General features: G+C 33.2%; 2 protein-coding genes across 2 annotated transcripts; both read left to right on the top strand.

Annotated features, from left to right (window-relative positions):
• Nucleotides 1–326: 326 nt before the first annotated feature.
• LOC131850225 (SET and MYND domain-containing protein DDB_G0273589-like) lies at nucleotides 327–13,281 on the top strand. The gene is made up of 3 exons (XM_059200395.1): nucleotides 327–1,701; nucleotides 2,380–2,435; nucleotides 13,094–13,281. The coding sequence occupies exons 1-3, from the start codon at nucleotides 350–352 to the stop codon at nucleotides 13,279–13,281; spliced, it is 1,596 nt and encodes a 531-aa protein (XP_059056378.1). The 5' UTR covers nucleotides 327–349.
• Nucleotides 13,282–19,359: 6,078 nt separating this feature from the next.
• LOC131850268 (uncharacterized) lies at nucleotides 19,360–21,610 on the top strand. Its single transcript, XM_059200460.1, has 2 exons — nucleotides 19,360–20,603; nucleotides 21,051–21,610. Exons 1-2 carry the CDS (start codon nucleotides 19,360–19,362, stop codon nucleotides 21,415–21,417), a joined length of 1,611 nt encoding a protein of 536 aa, XP_059056443.1. The 3' UTR covers nucleotides 21,418–21,610.
• The last annotated feature ends 3,603 nt before the right edge of the window (nucleotides 21,611–25,213 follow it).

Here is a 25,213-nt window from a genome sequence, read left to right as displayed (position 1 = left end):
CGCTTGGGAATCATTGGACTAATGGAAACGACGCCAATCGGTATCAATGGCCCGTCTAGACAGAGTGCTGGCGACCCGCTTTTTGTGCAAAGCGTTTAACTATACCTACGTGGAGTCTGTTATTATAATTGTGATATCTGTGCCCACAGTTTCAAACCCGTGAAATTTATAGTCTATGTATTATTCGGATGTATAAACTATATATATATTATTGTAAATTTTCATTAAAATCTATTTAGTAGTTTTTGCGTCAAAGAGTAACCTAACATCCATCCATCCAAAGTCACAATCGTTTATAATATTAGTAAGATTTAGTAAGATAATTATTCTGCCACAGAACCCCAACAAAATGAATGGATTATTTGGGAAACCTTTGGAAGTACAAGTCGCTATATTGGCACAAAATAATTTACTCGACAAAATGTACGACTGCATCAGTAAGGACGGCACAAAAGATGCAGTAATGGTCGCCCTTGATATAACACGCCAAATGGACATGAAACCACAGATAATACAACGAAAAAAAGATTTAGAAAAATGCCGGTATTGGAGAAACAAAGCTAACTCCGAAAAATCTGGTAGAACAATTAAATATTATAACGCTTCACTTTTGCACACTCCGATTACTGATTCTAAGGAGCTGATCGCCACATACCGTAAAAGAGCTGAATTGTTATTGCAACTCGAAGAAGGAAGCTGTTGTATGAATGATATTGACATTATAACTGCTATGGGATGTCCACCTGACAAGAATATCAATATGTTACATCATCATTGTCAACAGCAACTAACACTGGAGCAATTAAGTATTACGACGTTTCCATATTTTCAGTTCCCTGCTAAACGTAACAAGAGCATACCATATGTAAGTGCAAATATAAGCATCGTGAGAGAAGATGGCGTGCCCAAAGTGGTTGCAGCACAGGATATACGGATCGGAGAACTCGTAGCGATTGAACCTGCATTTGTAGCTGTGCATCATAATACTAACCGCAATATATCGTGTTACAACTGCTTTAAATTTACTCCGAGTCTTATCCCGTGTGAGACTTGTTGTTACGCTATGTTCTGTAATGAAGCATGCAGGAAGCAATGCATGGAAGGTTACCACAAAATCGAATGCCAGATAATGGACGTTCTTGAATCCGTTGCGACTACAGCAAAGTGTAGATTGTCTGTGATGGCAGCTCTGAAGATTAGACAAATGTCCAAGAGCTGGGAGGATGTCGTAACAGCTTCACGGACTATCGGCACTGAAAGAATGAAGAACAGTTCAGACGACGAGATATTCGACTGCAATAATCCGCATTCAATTCTGAGTTACAATGATGATAAATATTTAATTCATGGTAAAATATTTAACCAAAGCTTCATATTTGCGACCGTTATAGACAGTTTAAGTAATATACCCGATTACTTCCCAACTGACGAAAATGAAAAGTTGGGGGCTATGCATGCTTTGGGAAGAATCATGCTACACTTATACGTAACGTTCCCATTAGAGGTACAAATTCTAAACTATCAATACAATTACAGTGACGGTATTATTGGCACAGAGCCTCATATTGGGTTTTCTCTTTTTACTAGTAAACTTAAACACTCTTGTGAGCCAAATTTACTTGAGATTGGACTCAAAAATAAGATTTGCTTAATAGCTATCCGTCCTGTAAAAAAAGGGACAGAACTAAATATTAACCATAGGTAAGTACTGTTATTAAAATTATTAACACGTAGTTTTCTAAAAATCATGTTCTTTTAATATTGATATTACTTAGGTACATTCAGTTCAATATTTATTAATGACTAGCTGTGGCCGCAGTTTGACCTGCGTGAAAATTATAGTCAATGTGTTATTCTAATGTATAAGCTATATTACTGTAAAGTTTCATCAAAATTCTTTCTATAGTTTTTGCGTGAAAGAGTAACAATCATCCATCCATCGAGTAAGTATTGTTGTTATAATTATAGACACCTAGTTTTCTTAAACTCATATTCTTTTAATATTAATAATACTTAGGTTCAATATTTATTAATGTCTAGCGCTGTGGTCGCAGTTCCACCTGCGCGAAATTTATAGCCTAAGTGTTATTCTAATGTATAAGCTACATTACTGTAAAGTTTCATCAAAATCGTTCCATAGTTTTTACGTGAAAGAGTAACAATCCATCCACCCATCTATCCACCCATACTCGGAAACTTTCGCATTTATATTATTAGTATGATGATGATCTTTAAAATTGCGGGTTTCCCATTGTGGTTTTCCTCCAAACATGGAAGAATGTGGCAATGAGGGGAGATTTGGGAAACAAATGTTTGTGGGATTTTACTGAAGATCTGTACAAACAGTAATAGAAAACTAACTAAATGTATTTATTTCAGGTTGCCAACGGGCCTTAAATCTGAGGAAAAATTGAAAACAATGTTTATTAATGTGAGTGAGTGAAGATGAAATTTTAAAAATTATAAATAAAAATACACTATTAAAATCTGAACTGTCAGAACTTCATAATAGTCATCAGGAAGTTATTGAGCAGCGGGATCAGCTTCAAGAACTAATAAGTAGCTTTCATCAGTGTAGTGACACCCATGAGCAAGCCTTGAGGCGTATCACTGAATTGGAGCTTGAGTTAAAGCAGGCCTATTCTAAAATTAATGATCTAGACACAAGATTGGAATCTCAGCGAAGTAATGAGATTAGTAATTTATATGAGGAACTTATTAGTGTTGACTGTGTGCCTCCTTCGACTACAGTTCCATACACTCATCCTTTTGTGATTGACCATACTAGTGATACATCTCCTAAATTAGGCAACTATAACAATAACATTTGTATGTTGAGTCATAATAAATTAAAAAAATATTTAAAACTAAAAAAGTTTATTATTAGGACTCGGAATATATTAAATAAGCGTTGTAAAAAGGGTCAGTTATTGAAAAGAAATACTTTAAATAATTTAAAATTGCATGATTATATTAATAAGTGTAATAATAAGTTATTGGAAAGCCAAAAGTTATATGACATTGATACAGACTACCTAACTTCAAAAATCAATAGTTTAGAATCTTCACTTCATGATTTAAATACAAAGTATATTATCTCTCAGAAACAAATCCAGGAGCATATTCTAGCAATGGATGATCTGATTGATGTCAGTAAATACAATGCTGACCGTTTTGAGTCGTTGACTAAGCACTGTACATGTAATCACACAAATATATCAAATAATAATTCAGTTATAACTGTGCTGGAAAATGAAGTTCAGGGTGTTTGTGCCAGTGACTGTAACCCTAAGAGTAGCACAATGGTGTTCTCTGACAGAATAGGCTGTAACTTTGGATCTATTTTGAAGTATCATCTTAAGGGTGATTTATTAAACTACTGTATGCCAGAAGCATCATTTACACAAATAATAAATAAAATTAAATCTATAAAAATGAACAATATGACCACAATTGTGTTATTTTTTGGTAATAGTATTCAATTAAATAGGCAGGATGTAATTAAAGGAATTGAATATTTATTACAATTAAATGTGTATAAGATTGTATTGTGCGCTTTTCCTTACACAAATAGACATCTTCATAAAAAAATTAACAGTAAGGTACATTACCTGAATAACTTATTACATATGTTGACATGTCGTCATAGTGACATTTTTACATTTTTTGATACTAATAGTTTTATTAGTGATTTTTATTTGACAAAAGATACAATGTATCTCTCTAAATCATCTAAAAATAAAATAGCCACTTTAGTGGCTTATAATATTGACTACATGAACAGTTTACATGGTAAACTTAAACATAAAAATACTGACATAACAAATAATTCTATTAATATTTGTGACATAAATACTATGACTGCAGATTTAAACTGCTCACAAAGACAAAGGGAAAGCAATCAGAATTAATAATTGTTCATCAGAACATACAAAGTTTTCCCGGCAGCGAGTTAATTATACAATTATTTTTAGAAAAGTATAATATTGATATTGTCTGTTTCACAGAACATTGGCTTAAAGAGAGCAATATGATGTTCAATTTAAATAATTATAACGTTGTCAGCTGCTTCAATAGAAAGTCAGTTAACAGAGGCGGGTCTATGATAATTGCAAGAAATAATATTAAAGTAAAGGAACGTGCTGACATTGTTAGACTTTCTATTGAGTGTTGTATAGAATTATCTTGTATAGAACTAGAAAATTATATCCTTATATGTGTGTACAGGCCTCCTAATAGTGATTACAATGTTTTTGAAGGGGTGATGGAGGATATTTTAAAAAAAATATTTAATAGTCTTAAAAAAATTATTGTATGTGGAGATTTTAACGTTGATATTCTTTGTAACACACCCACATGTACAAAAATTATTAGTTTATTTCAGTCATTTGATTTAAGTCATGTCTTTCATGAACCCACTCGTGTAACTGCCACGTCTGCTACTTGTCTTGACAATGTTTTTTGTAACTGTGAGTATACAGAAAAATTCATAATAAATAAACTTCCTTCAGATCACTGTGGTCAAGTTGTTAAGTTTAACAGTCAGATCAATAAAGTCAACAATAATAAAAAATCAAAAAGACAAATAAATGTTTACAATATTAACAAATACAAAAGCGCGATTAAAAATAAATTGGATTTGCTGTTACAATATAGTAATAATCCTGATTATTTTTACACCAAGCTAATTACTATTCTATCAGGAGAATATGAACAATTTTTCAAGAAAAAAGAAATTTATGTTAAATCTAAATTCACGGAATGGGCAACAGTAGGTATACTTAAAAGTAGAAATATTTTGTTTGATTTATACGATCAAAAAAAATATCGATTTGATGACAAATTCACCACTTATGTGAAAAATTATTCAAAAATTTTTAAAAAAGTTTGTATTACGGCTAAATCTAATTATATTAATAAACAAATTAACCAGTCTTCTGACAAAATTAAAACCATCTGGGGCATTATAAATAAAGAAACCGGAAGATCTAAATTAGCCTATAATCAATTTGCATTAAATTATGATAATAAATTAATAACAGCAACAAAAGATGTAGTTAATGTTTTTGAAGATTTTTTTGCTAATATTCCGATTAATATTACATCTTCTCTGGACTCATCTCCATCTCGAGCAAAAATATTACTAGAGTCTAATATCGGTTGTTGTGCTTTAAGATTTAAATTTGCACATGTTAGCCCCGTTCATATCATAAAAATATTCAAACATCTAAATTTAAAAAATACAGAAGACCTTTGGGGCATGTCTGTAAAAGTAGTTAGTTCTTTCATAGATATTGTTGCTCCATATCTAGCTACTATTTTTAATAAATGTATTGATAATGGGACTTTTCCACAATTAATGAAATTTAGCAAATTAATCCCACTATTTAAATCAGGAGATAAATTTGAGCCAGGGAACTATAGACCTATATCTATTTTGCCAGTTCTAAGTAAGGTGTTTGAAAAGATAATGTTAAATCAAATGTTACAACACTTCAGGGATAACCGACTGCTTCACAGTCAACAATATGGTTTCACCGCCGGCAAGTCTACCACTGACGCAGGTGTAGCGCTGATAACACATATTTTCCAATCATGGGAGAAGTCACAGGATGCACTCGGAGTTTTTTGTGACCTATCAAAGGCATTTGATTGCGTGGATCATAAAACACTTTTGTACAAGCTCGAACATTATGGTATAAAAGATAATGATCTAAAATTAATGAGAACTTATTTAGAGGATAGGGTCCAAACTGTAGATATTGACGGTATAAAATCTAAGGGAGCTAATATTGGGATGGGCGTTCCACAAGGGTCAATCTTAGGCCCCTTTCTCTTTTTAATTTACATAAATGACCTTCCCTTTATGGTAGAGAAAATTGCAGATATAGTGCTGTTTGCGGATGATACTTCGTTAGTGTTTAAAATTGGACGTCAAACTAATCAATTAGACGATGTAAATTGTGCTATGTCTGCTATATTAAATTGGTTTACATGTAATAACCTATTATTAAATTCCAGCAAAACAAAGTGTATAAAATTTACACTTCCTAATGTAAGACCAATAAATACACAGTTATTGCTTAATGACGAAATAGTAAATTTTGTTAATGATACAGTTTTTTTAGGTATAACAGTGGACTCGAAATTACAATGGGGGCCCCATATTTCAAAATTGGCCAATAGACTCAGTTCAGCTGCATATGCAATTAGAAGAATTAGGCAATTAACAGACGTGGCGACGGCTAAACTTGTATACTTTAGTTATTTCCATAGCATTATGTCATATGGTATACTACTATGGGGTAAAGCAGCCGATATAAATACTATATTTATTTTACAAAAGAGAGCCATACGTTCTATTTATGGTATGGGTTCAAGAGAGTCATTACGTCAGTGTTTTAAAGATTCAAATATCCTCACCGTTACTTCACAATACATTTATGAGAATATCATGTATACACGGAAGAATTTAGACAGTTTTAGAAAACTTAAAGACTGTACAAATAGAAACTTACGCAATAAAAATAAGCTAATTTTACCTAAATGCCGCCTGCACAAAGTCAGTAATTCATTCTATGGTAATTGCGTAAGATTTTATAATAAACTGCCAGAATCTGCACTAAATCTGACAGAGAGGCAATTCAAATCTTATATTAAACAATTTTTATGTAAGAAAGCCTATTACAGGATAGACGAATTCATAGAAGACAACATATCAAGTAAATAATTAGTTTATTAGCATACAACGTTATAATTTGTTTATCTCATTGCTTTCTTGATTCAATTATTTTAGAAATATGAAAGCGTAGCGGGTTTTGTATTAATTGCCGCATGCATTCTTATGTGAAATGTGAATACTATAAACATCAGATGGCAATTGTGAGTAGCTATGACGTGGTCTGGTGTTTTGAGTAGTCATGCTCACTAAAATGTCCAGACTTGTGGCGGCGTGGTGGGCCGGGTCATTGGGCTCCCTAAAATATGGTCGAGCGCAGTGATGGCTGGCTCATCCGTCATACTCGTGAACGGGTGCTGCTTGTAGGGACTGGTCTGCTCTAATCACTATGACTGATTTCCTCTTATTAATTGTTTAACCAGTTGGTTATGTATTCAATATTTTTTTCTTTTTGAGTATTTAATTGAATTAGTGCTAATCGGTGGTTTGTATTCACACACTTAAACTTAAATTGTAAGTAAGAATAAATTATTTAAAAGAGCAACACACAAGTTTCTTGCTTGTTCTTCTTGTGATGAGACAGCATTCCGAATGAGCGGTAGATTAAAAAAAAAAAAAAATGTTATGACTATTCAAAAGTGCTTCAATGTAAGTTTATTTGAATAAATGATTTTCTATTCTATTCTATTCTAATAATGAATTTAGATGCCAGTGTCCACAATCTACCATGGATCAAACCATTCCACGAAAAATCAAGTTTAACAGTAAGCAAGAGATAATTTGCCGAAAGTGGGAGAGAAAAAATAACGAATTCATTATTCTCTTTTCAAACCCGTTCGAGATTTCAATGGAGGAACTGCTTAAGTTGATGTTTAAAGAAACATGTGACACTGCATGCATTAGCTTCGTTTAATGATTATACCACAGATAACATAATATTACATAATTATACTATACCTCGCCCAATGTTCGAGAACTTTATACTATGCTTAATACATTTTCTGGTACCTTACACGCAGAATATAATCTTACTATAATCTTTTTTAATAACGGAAATAAAATTACTTTTATTATTTTCACTTCTGTGACACACCACTTAATGTGTCACGCTGTTTTGGATTGACTGAAAGAGATCTCTTTTAGAGATAGAATATATGAAAATTGACACGTGTAAATATCAAATTTTGTAATAATGTTACCAACTATAGCGAGTTAGTGCTGTACCAGCTAGCAGTACTGATTTGTTAAATCGTATTTTTTTTTTATTTTAGAAGATTAAAGTTTTAAAGCTTTCTATGTAGTTTTCCATTAAAACAAATAATAAATTCTACTCTCTAACGACATGTACAAAATTGTAATGCATCGGATGTTGCCACTAGCTGAGTAATATTATGTACGTACAAAAATAGGTATAGGTAGGGTAGATATTCAAAATTAAAATCTTATTTATAATAATAATAACAAAAACCCAAAACAATTCACAGAGTATCACAAAGTCCCAAGCTGAGCTGAGCTTGTGTGAACATTTTTGTAGTACACATAGTACAACAAAGATGTTAGAAATACATAAAAGTATTTTTATATAAGACAGAAAACTCCCTGTCTTTTAATTATAAATGCAAATGTTTGTGTTGTGTGAAGAATGGAACGCACCGGATGTGGCGACACCATCGGAAGTAAGGCGATGTCATAAACCGCTAGAAAGTAAAAGAAAATATATTGCTATCGTTTCATGTTAATAACGATAAAGATATTAAATCCTATTCTTGTATTTTATTTTGTTTAATTTATTCTGAATCCTAAATCCTAATTTATTCTGAGATTTCTTTTTGTTCTCACCGATAAGAGTATATTTGGATAGGATGCATATGTACGCCCTATTTTCTAACACTTATTAAAATCTTTAAAAGACTAATACTAAGGCACTAACACTATTACACATGTTTCCCCTTTTAAAGATCGTTCACCTGTTAGTTTTAGTTAATTATTTTTTTAATTTTTGTTGCTAAACAACAGCAGATAATGAAAATATGAAGAGGACCTGTTTTGTGTAGAATTTTTTCTCTTTTTCATATTTGTTACCGTTATCGAGTAATTTTGAAATAAAAGCGATAACAACCCTTTTGTTTTACTTTTTTTTCTCTTTCCCGTCAACTTAAATCAAAATTCATGTTTGAATATTATTATTCATGTATATGCGGACTTACTTTTTTTATATTGCACCAAAACTGGTCACATCGTGTTCAATTAAAACTTTTATTGGATTAAAATGAGTATATATGTGTGTTTGTCAATACCACGTTTTGTATGTATGTATACATATATATATTTTTATTAAAGAATATTTTGTTGATAGTTTGCATCAAAATTTTTATTAATTTATTGGTATAATTAGTATAAAAATAAACCATTAAATACATACGTTCTTCTTAGGAATCAGTCTTATAAAACTAGAGTTAAAATATCCCTCTAAAAATACAAATATTTATACATTCAAAATTGATTTCGAACGAGAAATATAAAAAAAACTATTTCCTTACATCTTGAAATTTTAGTACCTACGATAAGTCTAAAATATTTTTGCTGATAATTATGCAGATTGTCTATTGCCTAGAATATGGCAACATTTGGTTTAACAGCAGTGGAAATTACTATATCTATAGATTATTATATCACTTAGATATCAATCTTAAATACCTATATAACACTTTCTGGCTAATCTCATATATTTCTCATATCTCATCAAATTAAAATATACTTCAATTACCTACGTTGTTACTTTATATAAGGAATATGTAATAATCTACTAGATAATACTTTTGCATACTATTTGTTGCTTCAATCAAATATTGTAATAAGAACTTTTATCCGATTATAATATTCATTATCATAATCATCATCAGCCCACTGCTGGACATAGACCTTTTCCCAGGCTCGCCACTGGACACGATCTTCAGCCCTTCTCTTCCAGTTACTACCCGCAACCCTACGTTTGTCGTCGCTCCACCTAGCTGCGGGGCATCCTACACTAAGTTTGCCAATTCGCAGTCTACTCTAGAATATATCTACTCCAAAGAACATCGGTTCTGCGACAGATATGACCAGCCCACTGCCACTTCAACTTACAATAAGAATAAAGTTACACACCTAATCTAAAATAGTTGACACGTCTCTAATTTGTTTATTAACTCACGCAAACATATAGATATATATACATATAGATATATAGAGCAATAATATTCTGTTATCTGCTTATGCATAGGATTTTTACAAAGAATTTCAACTATTTTTACGAATAATTCAGAATTTGCTCGTGTTATTTTCATTGTATTGATTGTTTAAAAAATATTATTAACCGTGTTAGTGTTGGGTTTATTGTCAAGAGTATCAACAGATTAACGGATAGTAAGTTTTAACGTCTAAGGTATTTAATAAACTGTGAGACTGACAGACAGACAGAACTACTGTGAAAGTAACTCTGTCTGTCTGTCGTTCTTACTTACACGCCAAAACCCAAAACTACTTAACAGATTTAAGTGAAATTTGGTACACAATTAGGTAGTCTAGATCTTGAGAAAGCACATAGGATACTTTTGGATGCGAAAAAAGGGTTGTAAGGAGGTTAAAATGGTAGATGTAAGGTTGTACGTAAGAATCATCATTTTTAAAGGTAGAAGCTTGAAACTTATATTTTAGGCTGGCGATTAAATATGAATAAATATGATATTCAAAGTTTTTAAAATTTTACCCTTAAGGGTGTAAAATAAAATAGGGGATGAAAGATTTTAGGTAAATTCATGATTTTTGAAGTCAGATCTATGAAACTTTTTCCATTGCCTTTTTTGGGTTAGTTTATAAAATACCCCACTAATATTATAAGCGTGAAAGTAACTTTATCTGTCTGTTTGTCAGTCACACTTTAATGCCAGTACTACTGAACCGAATTTAAATTAAATTTGGTACACAGTTAGTCTAGACTCTGAGAAAGGGCATAGGCTACTTTTGAATGCGATAGAAGAGTTGTAAGGGGTTGAAAGGGTACATGCAATAATATACGTAAGAATAGTCATTTTTAAAGCTAGAAGCTTGAAACTTATTATTTAGGTTAGTGATTAAATATGAATAAACATGACATTCAAAGTTTGTAATAATTTTACCATTAAGGGGGTAAATAAAAGGGGGGATCAAAATTTTATGTATGTAAAATGTATATGATAAGAATTACCGTAACCATAAAAGAAACTCTAATAATAATAGCATATATTTGACACCCATTAATGAAACAGACGTAGAAAAAATAATCATTAAAAAACACAAATTCAGCAGGACACGATGATATTACCACAAAAATTTTAAAACAGTGCAAGAAATCAATATCTGTTGTATTAGCCCATATAATATATTTATCTTTTACTGAAGGACACTTTCCAAAACGATTGAAAGACTCAGTTACACAGAGGTAAAGGCAATAAAACGGACATCGATAATTATAGACCAGTTGCACTTGTAACTATACTAGCCAAAATAATAGAAAGAGCAATAAAGTTGACGCTTTAATAAATTCAACGTATTGACTGAAAAGCAATTTGGTTTTAAAAAGAACAAATCAACCTCACTAGCTGGTTTTACTTTGATAAAAAAGATAACATAAAGCCTTGAACACAGCCTTGAATAAAGGCTTTCGATTATGTTCGTCATGACATTTTATTGGATAAACTTGATAGATATGGTATACGAGGAAAAGCTAATTTATTAGCTATTCCGGCTAATGGAAAGTTATCTATGTGAAAGAAGATAGTGTACAAAAGTGACGAAAACATTGAATTCGCGTAAACAAACATATAGATCCAAATACACAGTGAATAGGTTTGGCGTACCTCAAGGTAGCATATTGAGCCCTCTTTTATTTGTTGCATATATTAATGATTTGCCTAACATTGTGAACTGTGAACACTCGTATACACACGTATTGTATGCAGATGACATTACTTTACTTATTCGGAATATATATTATATTTTATAAAAATATCTTATGAAACAAAAATAATCAACTAATATCGGTTATTACCGATTCTAGCCAGTCAATAGACTGGCTAGAATCAGTTTGAACATCAATATGAATCAAACAAAGATAATTCAATTTCAAACTAAAAAAAACTGATATAGATTTGAATATATCCTATAAAAAAAACAAAATTGAATCAGTAGGCTCTACAGGATTTTTAGGAATAGTATTGGATAAATACTGTAGGTGGAATGAACATAATACCATATGCAAAAAGTTACACAAATTTGTATACGTTCTAAATCGTATTAAAAAGACAGTAACACATTCTGCAACCCTTTCAGCATATCGACGCTACGTAGAATCTAATTTGCGATATGGAATAATTTTATGGGGAATTCGGTAGATGAAGAATGCATAGGGCATCAGATCTCTTTGTTGTGCCAAGACGCGGGATAGTTGCAAGCCATTATGCATAGCAAATAAGATAAATTGACAGAAATTGACCATTTGTTCAAACAATGTATATTGCATGGCGATCCGTATTTATAATAAATTACCAGACAATTTTAAGTCTCAATAGCACATTCTTTAAAAAACGTGTATATTCATGTACACTGGAAAAATGTTATTATTCAATTAATGAATTTCTTAATGACAAATAACGGCTAGTAATGTAATTGTGATAAAAACAATACTGCATAAAAAGGCACTCCATGAAGACAATATTAGCACAGCTGAATTCAAGTTATAAATTGATGATATTTCAATATTTGCTTCATTTCTCAATCGATCCATAGTCGTTTCTTAACATACTTTTTTAGCTTATCACTATGTTCTTTAATCTGTGCAAATTATTTTACATATCAATTTTTATTTTCGCTATTATTCATTCTTGCACGGGTAAGTAATTTCGAAGTTCTTTTATAATAATAATTAGATTGTAGAAAACTGAACTTCTACAAGTTCAGAAACTTCAGTCATGCGTTGCCATTGCGCAGGACTAAGATGTTACGGCTCTTACCGTGTAATTTCATACCCTTCAACCGAAACGCATCTTACAAAGCTTCTTTTTCGAACTATTCTAATGCTGTTGGCCGCAGCTGGCCTTTTACATCTTCCCTGTACGATATGGGGCGAGTGCAGATGTCATTCCAAACTCGCGGCAGGACTTATGTATGGACTGGCTGAAGGCCAACTCCCGCCTGACGGATACGACTTTAGTCTGAGGGCACCGCTACGAGTTCGAACATCTGCTTAGGCCGTCATAATTTCGATCCCCGTTTGAATTGGACGAGGGATGGATCGAGCTGCTTGGCGGGTCTTATATATAATGGTCTCACAGGGAATTTTTACAAAGTCTACCTTGGTGACTACTGAATAAGAATTCTTCTTGTTTGCTATTATAGCTGAGTGTCATGGTGACAACAACGCAACAAGTGGCTGTAGCAACTACTGCGGTCATGAATGCTACACAACACCAGGATTTTGTCCTTACTTCTGCGTAGATGACGGCTGCGCCTGCTTACCTGGTTACCTATACGACACCGTCATAGAGAAATGCGTTCTCCCTGAAGACTGCAGCGAAACAGACTAAACAACACATTATATGTATTGTATATATCACTTTATTACACTTTTTAAACACAAGATGTTTTTTTATGGATGATAATGGAATGGTTCACCTGCCTGCGCTAACGGTTTATGCTGACCCATCGTGACAAATTCACCAAGAATTTATCACGATGATTTCCAGGGGGAATCGCGTGTAGATCAATCTGCATTGGTTCATTGCTAGCACTGTGGTCATCAGTCCACATTACTAACAATCCCCTTTCTCCCTTCAAATACATGTTAGAAATTTGGTTTACAAAGTAGGACTAATCTCTAAACGAGATCTCTTCCAGTCAATCCAAAACAACGTGACACATTGAAAAGTGGTGTGTCGCAGAAGTGAAAATAATAAAAGTAAATAAATACAAACATAAAAAGAATAATTGAAATCAAACTATATGAATTAAAATGTTTTAAATTTTCTAATTTTTTTATTTGTTTTTGCTGTTTCATATTCTTTTACCAAACATAGTCGTAAAATTAAGAAAATCACGGGCACTTACCACATTTTATTTATTTTATTGATATCTCGATAAATCGGAAGAGTTACAACCGCCATGATAAACTGTAACCTGTAAAGACGGTAAACTGAAGAGCAGCGGGTAGATGGTAAATAAAAATCTTTTGATTTTATTTACCTTAGATTTAAAAAAAATACGACGCGGCCAATATTTATACGTAAGAAAATCAACGGCATCTTACTACGTTTTATTTTTGTTCAGTTCCCGATATTTCGGGAGTGTTAAGACGAATGTGCCCTGGTCTTAACACTCCCGAAGATGCCGTTGATTTTCTTACGTATAAATATTGGCCGCGTCGTATTTTTTTTAAACCTCAGATTTATTCAGGGACTTTTATCATAATATATATGATAATGCCAGCCCCATCGTATCATATTACTAATCTTATCTTCTACTACACGCATAGGATTCTTACGAAGTGTAGCGTTTAGTATATAAAGATAGGCTTCAATCAATTTGCGTGTTATTTTCTTTGTGTTGATTGTTTAAGAAATATTATTAATTGTGTTAATGTCGGATTTATTGTCAAGAGTAACAACGGATTAACGGATAGTAAGTTGTCTTAACCTCTAAACTTATATTTCAACTAGCAACTCAGTTGTAGTATCAAAATAGATTTTTCACTAAAATATAGAATAACTGCCTTTTTTATAAAACAAATGTCCTTTTTACAATGTCATATATTATAAAACACACATCTATATACAATATTTACTAGGGCCTATATACTAGAGCCCTCACAGGACACTGCAAATTAAACAAGCAAATAATAAAAAATAAAATACTTTGAAAAAGGGCGAGCACAATAGATCTATGTAGGTCGCAGTGCTACTGGTGCTACAAACATCTGACAATAGCCTAAAGAACCCAATAAAAAAATAAAAATATAGCTTTTCGAATAAAAAAAAATGTTGGAAACTGTAATAGGAGCACTAGTATGTATACGTAAATTTTTAAAAACTGTTGTGAAACTTCATTTAAAGCTTTATAACTAATATGTTAAAATAGTTTCTTATTAAACAAATCGGTACGCAGGTACACCACTGCCTCGCTATAGGTTATTATTAATTGAAAAATTGACATTTACTCCTGTCAATTTAATCTCCGGGATTAAAAAACCGACTATACTTAGATAAAAAAAATGTCTCTAAAACGGTCATAAGAAGTAAATTAGGCTACTTTTAAAAAAACCCTGGTAACTGCTAGTATATACTAATATTATAAAGAGAGAGCGTCGTAGTCCCTACCTACGAACAACAAAATTAAATACTTATAACGCATTTTCGACGTGTTATACTACGTTATTATATTCTGTGGATTTCAATCCTCCGCATAACACGGGCATTCCCCCATATAACACGGGATTTCACATATTGTATTTCTGTACTGTGAAATTTATAATGATTTATACATGTTGATTTGTTTTGTACAGTTAATGACGTAGTTTTTTTAGTTCATATGTATGAGTGTTTTATTTAGAATGTTCATAATTTAGTTTAGATTTTAATAAAACGTACATATTTCATTCTTAACATACATAGTTTATTCTAAATATTTGATGTAAACCCATATTACCCAATTAAACGTGAATAATTAATACGTAACGCGTTATACGATATCGTAAAAATGCGTTGTACGGGAAAGTCCTATAACGCGCTTACGTACCAATGCGGACGCGGACCAATCTGCCGTGTTATAAGAGGTATTCCTGTACTCACTTATTTAAAAATGCTGGAAATCCTTATTGAAAATTACTGGTAATAAAAACAGAAATAAACTCAATACAACCATATTTGGAAATGTATATTTTTTATTCTACCACTTATTCGGAACGCTGACTCATCACAAGAAGAAGAAAAATTTGTGAGCGGCAGAGCTAAGTCCACTCGCCAATGTAGAAATAAGGGCATCCCATTGCAACTTGGAATCTAATTTAATACCTAGAAATCGTCAACAAAATTTATAGGTTCATTATCCAATACGAATTTTTAATCTACCTGTCTTATATTGGGGAGCGCTAGTTTTATACATTTAGTTTTATTTGCATTTAATAGCATATTTTTTGCAGTAAACCATTTTAAATCAGTAGAGAGAGAGCACTATTTACTACGTCCATATCATTAATATGTCAATTAACTTTGAATACAAATGAAGTATCATCGGCAAACAGAACTATGTCAGTTATTTTTACTACCATGTAAGGAAGGTCATATATGTAAACTAAAAATAAGAAAGGGCCTAGAATAGAGCCCTGAGGATTACCCATTTTAACACTAGTTCCCTCATTTTTTACCCTTTACACCATTTATTTTATTTCAACAATTTACTTTCTTTTATTTATTTATTTTTATTTTATTTTTCGGAAAAGCAAGGCTATTTACAAATATAGTTATAAACATAATTAAATGAGAACGGCCACTTACAGGTTTTCACGGATAGAAACGTAATATAAAATAAGTTACAGTACTAACACGAGAGGCGTGTTTGTGTCATAAATACTCATAAAATCATATATCAAAAAATAACAATCTACTAAATTAAAACATATGCTGAAATTAACAAACAAACATTTTTAAATAATGGAAATGCATATAAGTAACATTAAATTCGATACTTATAACTCAAAGAATTGCCTGCTCATCACGGCCCTCGCTAAAGATATTCTATCGGAAAACAAATCAATATCTAATACCCTACTTAATCTATTGAAGTTATTACTTGCTCGCCACATATAACTGTTTTGCCTATAGTTAGATGATACAGAAGGTATAGAAATAAAAGGAGTAAATCTGGCACGTTTAGCTGGTACATTAAAATTAAATTTTGAAAGTAACTCAGGACAGTCTATGACACCGGAGGCTACTTTAATCAAGTAAATGATATCAGCAATTTCACGGCGTTTCTCAAGGGTAAGTAAGTGGTGTTTTTACACATACTAATATAATGTTTAGACTCATATTGCTGTTTGACACGGTAGGCAAGAAAACGGACAAATTTTTTCTGCACATTTTCGATACGTGCGATGTACGTATCATATATGGGGTTCCAAATCTGAGATGCATACTCTAACTTACTGCGCACCAGTGTACAGTACAGTATTTTTAAAGTTTTTAAAGTCCGAGTTATGAAAGAACTGATGATTAGTAGTCACTTTTGAAGAAAATAAATTTAAAAAGATCAATAAATAACAGATTTAAATTAATTTGGTACCAACTATTGCTGTATCGATTAATAATAATACAACGAAATAATAAGTAGTTACTTAATAATGGGCATAAATAATGTAAAATAACCAGAAATAAACGAATAAGTGGGTAGAACTTAAAAAAGTGTGATATTTTATTTTCGTCCGAGTCAGTAGAGAATACGCAGGAGTGATAAAGACAACAGTAATATGACAAGTAAACAAGTAAAATAAAGACAAGTAAAATTGAATAAGAAGACGCGTTAAATAGACAATAAATATAAAATAGTTTATATGCACAAAGTGGCAAGTAATTAACTATTCTATTAGGTTCATATTTGTAAGTATTCCAGTAGTAAAACGAGTTGAATAGCTACGGTCACATTCACCGATAAGAGAACAATAGCGAGATCCGTACCTGAGCGGCATAGCAGTGATCGCAAACATTTCATCGCTTAGTGATAGAAAGATTATTATTCACAAATAATATTGCATGATTGTGAAAAATTTATAGTGCTATACTTATAAACATTGTAATTTAAATTTAAATGCGATATTAATGAACTTGTTATATCATGCGTGAAAAACATTGGAGAACAGGTTAATTCATCTTGTTTAAATCACTTTCATTGCTAATAATGAATACATGTGATTTATTATTTTTACGGATGTGAATTTTTCGAACCTGACCCGACCCATACATAACTGAAACTCTTCTCTTTCGCACTTGCTTTGGCTGCATTAAGAAGTCCCTTTGACTCCGCACTAAGATGGTCGTTCAAATAAATACGTTCCAGATGTTCCACAGAATCCGATGTCCAATGATGTCAAAGATTTAAGCGCTCGCGCGGCTGCTAAAAACTCCTCTTTTATATACCTATTTACGAAACTTACTATTATGGATTTATTTTTAGAACCATAGGTCGGAATTCTAGATATATAATTTATTTGGGTTTTAGGAAAACTATAGTTGACTTTGGTACTAATAGCATAAATTATGTGAAATAGTTTCATCATTTCATTTCATCAGCCTTTTGCACACATTTGACACCATTAATCGCAATATTATGCGTGGCGTGGCGTGATCGTTGTTCACCGTTGCAAAGTTCCTGTTTAATTTTTAACATATCTCTATTTAATAGGCCTAGACTCTCGTTCCTCATTTCGAGGTCAGCTATTCTGTTATCGAGATCATTTATTTTTAGACAACAATCGTTTAGCTTCGATGAATTGAAATCACAGGATTCCCGGAGATCTTTTAATTCTTCTCTAATGCTTTGAACGTCCTGAACCAAAGTCGGTAATGTAGTTAATTGGCGTTTAATATCTTTAACTCCCTTAAAAATTTCATCAAGCGTAACTGAGCCACCTGCTGCTGGCGCCAGTGCTGGCGACTGAATAGGGACCGGCGACGGGCACCGACAAGTGGGACATTTCCACGCAGACCTTCTTTCAACACCTAATTTTGTCCAACCTGATTCTGATATACCGGTACAAGTAAAATCCAGATGCTTCCTACAGGTTCCACATTGAGCTCCATCGTTAAACTGATGATTGCAAATAGCACACTTCATTCTGACTTAAATAAGATGACGAAACGTATATAGGTCGATGTTAATAAATTATAAAAATAAAATGTTGAGGATATATAAAATTATTAAACAATTTATGCGTCTTGCTAATACTATTGACTGCAACGAACTGATTGCTAATACTGTTGACTGCAGCGAACTGCATTTAAATAGGATTTCATCATGTTTATGGCTTCATATATAATACCGTAATTTTCAAGATTGCGTTAAAGTGTTTCATGATCAACGCAATCAAATGCTTTGGGACGATCACAAAGTACAGTGACTGCATTCTCAGACGTTTCCCAAGAATCAAATATATCTTTAATGAAAACTACACCGTCATCAGTAGTTGATTTACCGGTCGTGAAACCAAATTGTCGACTGTGAAGCACTTTATTTATTTTAAAGTGTTGCAGTATTTGATTGAGCAATATTTTCAAATATTTTACTCAGTACTGGCTAGATACCTATAATTACCTACCACAGTTTTTTCTCCTGGCTTAAAGAGTGGAGTTGTTTTACTATGTTTCATTAAATTGGGACTGGACTAATGAAAACTTGCATCAGTGTCAATGGCCCACCATGACAGAGTGCTATGGCGAACTTTATAATTGTAATAGCTGTGCCCGCAGTTTCAACCCCGGGATATTTATAGTCTATGTACTATTCTTGTAAAGTTATTATTGTAAAGTTTCATTAAAATCCGTTTAGTAGTTGTTGCGTGAAAGAGTTACAAACATCCAAGCATCCATCTATCTATCCAGTCATAATCGTTTAAATTAATGGTCGCCCTTGATATAACACGCCAAATGGACATGAAACCACAGATAATACAACGAAAAAAAGATTTAGAAAAATGCCGGTATTGGAGAAACAAAGCTAACTCCGAAACATATGGTAGAGCAATCAAATGTTATAACGGTTCACTTTTGTACACTCCGATTACTGATTCTAAGGAGTTGATCTCCACATACCGTAAAAGAGCTGAATTGTTATTCAAACTCGGAGCAGCAAGCTGTTGTATGAATGATATTGACATTATAACTGCTATGGGATGTCCACCTGACTACAATATCAATATGCTACGATTTAATTGTCAACAGCTAATAGCATTTGAGCAATTAGGTACTATGACTTTTCCATATTTTCAGTTCCTTGCTAAACGTAACAAGAGCATACCATATGTAAGTGCAAATATAAGCATCGTGAGAGAAGATGGCGTGCCCAAAGTGGTTGCAGCACGGGATATACGGGTCGGAGAACTCGTAGCGATTGAACCTGCATTTGTAGCTGTGCATCATAAAACTAACCGCAATATATCGTGTTACAACTGCTTTAAATTTACTCCTAGTCTTATCCCGTGTGAGACTTGTTGTTACGCTATGTTCTGTAATGAAGCATGCAGGAAGCAATGTTTGGAAGGTTACCACAAAATCGAATGCCAGATAATGGACGTTCTTGAAAACGTTGCGATTACGGTAAGGCATAAATTGTCTGTGACGGCAGCTCTAAAGATTGGACAACTGTCTAAGAGCTGGCAGGATGTCGTTACAGCTTCACGGAGTATCGGCACTAAAAGAATGAAGAACAGTTCAGACGACGAGATATTCGACTGCAATAATCCGCATTCAATTCTGAGTTACAATGATGATAAATATTTAATTCATGGTAAAATATTTAACCAAAGCTTCATATTTGCGACCGTTATAGACAGTTTAAGTAATATACCCGATTACTTCCCAACTGACGAAGATGAAAAGTTGGAGGCAATGCATGCTTTGGGGAGAATCATGCTACACTTATATATTACGTTCCCATTAGAGGTAGAAATTCAAAACTGGCAACACAATTATATTAACGGTTTTGTTAGTAGTTACACAAGCCCGAATATCGGGTTTTTTCTATTTACTAGTAAACTTAAACACTCTTGTGTGCCAAATTTGTTGGAGATTGGACTCAATAATAAGATTTGCTTAGTAGCTATCCGTCCTATTAAAAAAGGAACAGAACTAACAATTTGCTACAGGTAAGTAATCATTAAAATTATTAACACGTAGTTTTCTAAAACTAATATACTTTTAATATTAATACTACTTAGGTACACTATATTCAGTATTTCTAACTATATGTCTAACTGTGGCCGCGTTTCCAGCCGCGTGAAATTTATAACCCACGTGTTATTCTAATGTATAAGCTATATTACTTATGGTTCATAAAAATCCGTTACATATTTTTTGCGTAAAAGAGTAACAGTCACAGTCATCCATCCATCTATCCACCCAAACTCGCAAACTTTCGCATTTATAATATTAGTATGATTCCTTTAACATTATTTGTATCCAATTGCGGTTTTTCCCAAAACATGGAAGAATTTGTGGCGATAATGAGAAATTTGGGAAACAAATGTTTGGAAGATTTTACTGAAGATCTGTACAAACAGTAATAGAGAAGTAACTAAATGTATTTATTTCAGGTGCCCACCAGGTATTAAACATGAGGAACTACTGAAAACAATTTTTATTAAAAATGAATGTAGATGCCAGTGTCCACAAACTGCCTGGGACATAAGCACTCTACGAGAATACAAGTTTAACAGTAAGCAAGAGAGCATTTACCGAAGTTGGGAAAGTAAAAATAAGGAATTAACTAGTCTCATTCGAAACATATTCGGGGCTACAAAGAAGGAAATGATTGAGTTGATGTTTAAAGAAACGTGTGACACTATAAATGCATTAGTTTCATTTAATGATTATACTATACCTCCCCCGATACTTGACAACTTTATAAAATGCTTAATATATTTTCTGTTACCTCACTCGCGGCAAATAATTATATTATAGTCTTTTTTAATATATCGTAGATAAAATTGACACGAGTAAATATCAAATTTTCTAATAATGTTACCAACTATAGCGAGGTGGTGCTGTACCTGCGATACTGATTTGTTGAATCATATTTTTTTATTTTTGACGATTAGTTTTAAAATATAAAGTTTTCTACGTAATTGCCACAACATATTTTCAAAAGTCAAGTATGATCATGCATGCAGGATAGATGCGGCATAGTATTATTTGCAGACGATACTTCAATGATTTTTAAAGTTAATAGAATGACTAATAATTATGACGATGTAAATAGTGCTTTGCGGCGTCTCCTGCACTGGTTTACAACTAACAATCTTATGTTAAACGCTAAAAAAACAAAATGTGTTAATTTCTCTCTGTCTAAAAGTTTTAATACTAATTGCAATATTAAATTAAATGACGAATCTCTCGAATTTATAGAATCTACTGTCTTTCTAGGAATCACACTAGATAATAAAACACAATGGGGTGCACAAATTCAAAGCCTTGCAGCGAAACTAAGTTCAGCAGCTTTTGCCGTGCGTAAGGTTAGACAGTACACTGATACTGATACTGCTAGATTAGTCTATTTTAGTTATTTTCATAGTTTACTCTCTTATGGAATATTACTATGGGGAAAAGCGGCAGATATTAAAAATATATTCATATTACAAAAACGTGCCGGAGCGATCTACTGTATGAAGAGTCGTGACTCATTAAGAGAGAAATTCAAAGAGGCAAATATTCTCACCGTTGCTTCTCAATTTATATATTCAAATATCCTATATGTTCATAAAAATCTTGACTTATTTCCAAAAAACAGCAATATTCATAATATTAATACTAGATTTAAAGACAAACTTGCTGTCCCCAAGTATCGTTTAGAAAAAGTTAATAGGTCTTTTATGGGAATAGGTATAAAAATTTACAATAAGATACCAAAGGATATGTTGGAATTACCCTTAAATAAATTCAAAACATCTGTTAAATCATATTTACTGAGCAAAGCCTATTACTCACTAAACGATTACTTGAATGACGAGTGTGCATGGCAATAGTTGTTCATGCACTGAATTTTCATTTAATGTTAGACATAGACACCTATATAAATATACATTGTAAATAAACTGGCTTTAAAAAAAAAAGTAATTCAATTGAGTTTCTTGCCAGTTCTTCTCAATTGGATCTATATACCGAACTGGACGGTAGGGAAAAAAATAAAATTATAATGTAAAAATTTGACGTTCATAAGCGGCTAAAATGTCCTACATGAATAAATGATTTTTGAATTTTGAATTTTGAAAAATTTTGATCCATTAAAACAAACAATAAATTATATTCTATTCTATACAAAATCATGAGGCAGTAATGCCTGGATGTTACGTATTATTGTATTTATTGTTGAGTAGTACATACAAAATTTAAAAAATACAAAATTATTTGGAAGTCTCTATTTTTAATTAATCTAGTTGTTGAAGCATTGCAGAGGCTGTGAACTCTGAATTTATAGTAATAATAATAATAATAAAAACCAACTACAATTCACAAAGTACCATAAAGTCCCAAACTAAGCTTAGCTTGTGTTATGTGTACTACACAAATGGTAGTAATAGACAAAGAGAAATGAATAGACAAATAAGACAGAAAGCACCCTGAGTTTTAACTATAAATACAAATGTTTGTGTCGTATGAAGAATGGAACGCACCCGATGCGGTGACACCATCGGAAGTAAGGCGATGTCTTAAAGCGCTAGAAAATAAAAAAAAGTATATTGCTATTATTTTAAAAATCTGGATATATATAATAAGTGTATCAAGAGTTATAATTTAGTGTTTTAACATAATTATAAAGATATTAAATCCTATTCTTGTATTTTATTTACTTAATTTATTCTGAATTCTAAATACTAATTTATTCCGAAATATCTTTTTGTTATCACCGATACCCATATGCACCATACCCATATAGGGTATGGTGCATATGTCCTATTTTTTAAGGTTTATAAAAATCTTTAAAAGACCGTCCTCACGTCGGAGTGAGGGCGAGGGGGTGTGTGAGATTCTTACCCATTTAAAAACCACCCGGTATACCTACGAGCGTCATTTCCAGAATCGTATTCGCTGGGCTGTGCTGTTATTAGGGCGTCCTATTTTACCCAAGATCAATTGTGGAACCGTGTGCAACCGCCTTATTTTTTAAGAGGGGATATGTTCAAAACTGACTACCTTGACGAAAGTGCCTCCGAGTGTGGGTAGGGAAACCATTCCGTACCCAGCTTTCACGGTCAATCAGCCTTCAGCCTTCTACCAGTGGGTGGCAGCAACCTGCGTTGCACTAAGCACAGCAGGCGTGACCGCGTATCGCCCTCACTCCGTGCTCTAGATGCTCTGCCGATGTTTGGGGCCTCGCCGGGGAGGTCCCAGCTACGGGCGTCGGCGACAATTGTAAGTTGGTTCCACCAGATCGCAGCTCCTCGTCATGTCTGGCGTGGCGACCATGATGACGGGACACCAGTGGAGTCATCAAAGTTTATCTCAACAAAAAACTGTTGTAGAAAAGGAACCCTAAAAACAATACTGCATGAAAAACGAACTCCAAGAACACAATATTAGCACTCCTGAATTCAAGTTATAAATTGATGATATTTCAATATTTGCTTAATTTCTTAATCGATCCATAGTCGTTTCTTAACATACTTTTTTAGCTCCCTAAAATATATATATATATATTTTATACGATTATGGTGGCAATCAAGCATACGGCCCGTCTGATGGTAAACGGTTACCGTAGCCTATGAACGCCTAAAACATCAGGGGTATCACGTGCGCGTTGCCCACCCTTAAGAAACCTTAACATACCCTTCTTGAAAAATCCCATGCTGTAGTCTCGTGGGAAAACCTCGGCTGGAAGTTCATTCCACAATCTAAGTGTACGCGGGAGGAAATTCCTCTGAAACCGCACTGTCTGGGACCACTTAGGTTCCAGCGTGTGGGGATGAATTCCCTGTCGATGGAGAGCGGTGCGGTGGTAAAAGGTGGCTGTCGGCATCATGTCAGAACAATTCCTCAGATCACAGTCCGTTGTATAATCGGTAGGACACACAAAGCGAAGCTAAGTGGCTCGATACCGCCAGAGAGATTGCGATCATCGACAATTCTCATAGCACGTCTCTGAACCGAGTCAAAAAGACCAAGCTGGTATCCAGGTTCTCCCGCCCAAAGAGGAGAGCAGTACTCCATGTGCGGCCGAACCTGTGACTTATATAAGAGAAGTCTCTGGTCCGCAGTGAAGTACCGCCTTGCTCTATTAAGCGCACCGAGCTTCTTAGACGCCAGCTTTACCTTTTCTTCCAGATGACTGCGGAACTCAACAGTACTAGAGATGTCGACACCGAGAATCCCAATACTCTTTGAGATGGTAACGGACGTGTTCTGGAATTGAGGAGCCACATCAAAAGGGGTTTTCTTAATGTAATAATATAAATATGGTTGAGCGTAATGATGGCTGGCTCATACGTCATACTCGTGAACGAACGCTGCTTGTAGGGACTGCTCTGCTCTTATCACTACAACTAATTTAATCTTGTATATTTGTATTTGACCCAAAAAAAATTGTGCTGGTTTGTAGTTTGTATTCACACGTTTCGACTTGTAAATGTAAACTTACAAGGATTATTTAAAAGAGCAACACACAACTTTCTTGATCGTTCTTTTTGTTATGAGACAGCTTTCCGCCGTTTAGGCCGTCATAATTTCGATCCCCGTTTGAATTGGACGAGGGATGGATCGAGCT

The sequence above is a fragment of the Achroia grisella genome, unplaced genomic scaffold (genome assembly GCF_030625045.1).
Source record: "Achroia grisella isolate CSIRO2021 unplaced genomic scaffold, CSIRO_AGI_Agris_v1 utg719, whole genome shotgun sequence".
Lineage (NCBI taxonomy): Eukaryota > Metazoa > Arthropoda > Insecta > Lepidoptera > Pyralidae > Achroia > Achroia grisella.
The sequence above is the reverse complement of the archived record's forward strand: the minus strand, read 5'-3'. Positions and strand labels throughout refer to the sequence as shown.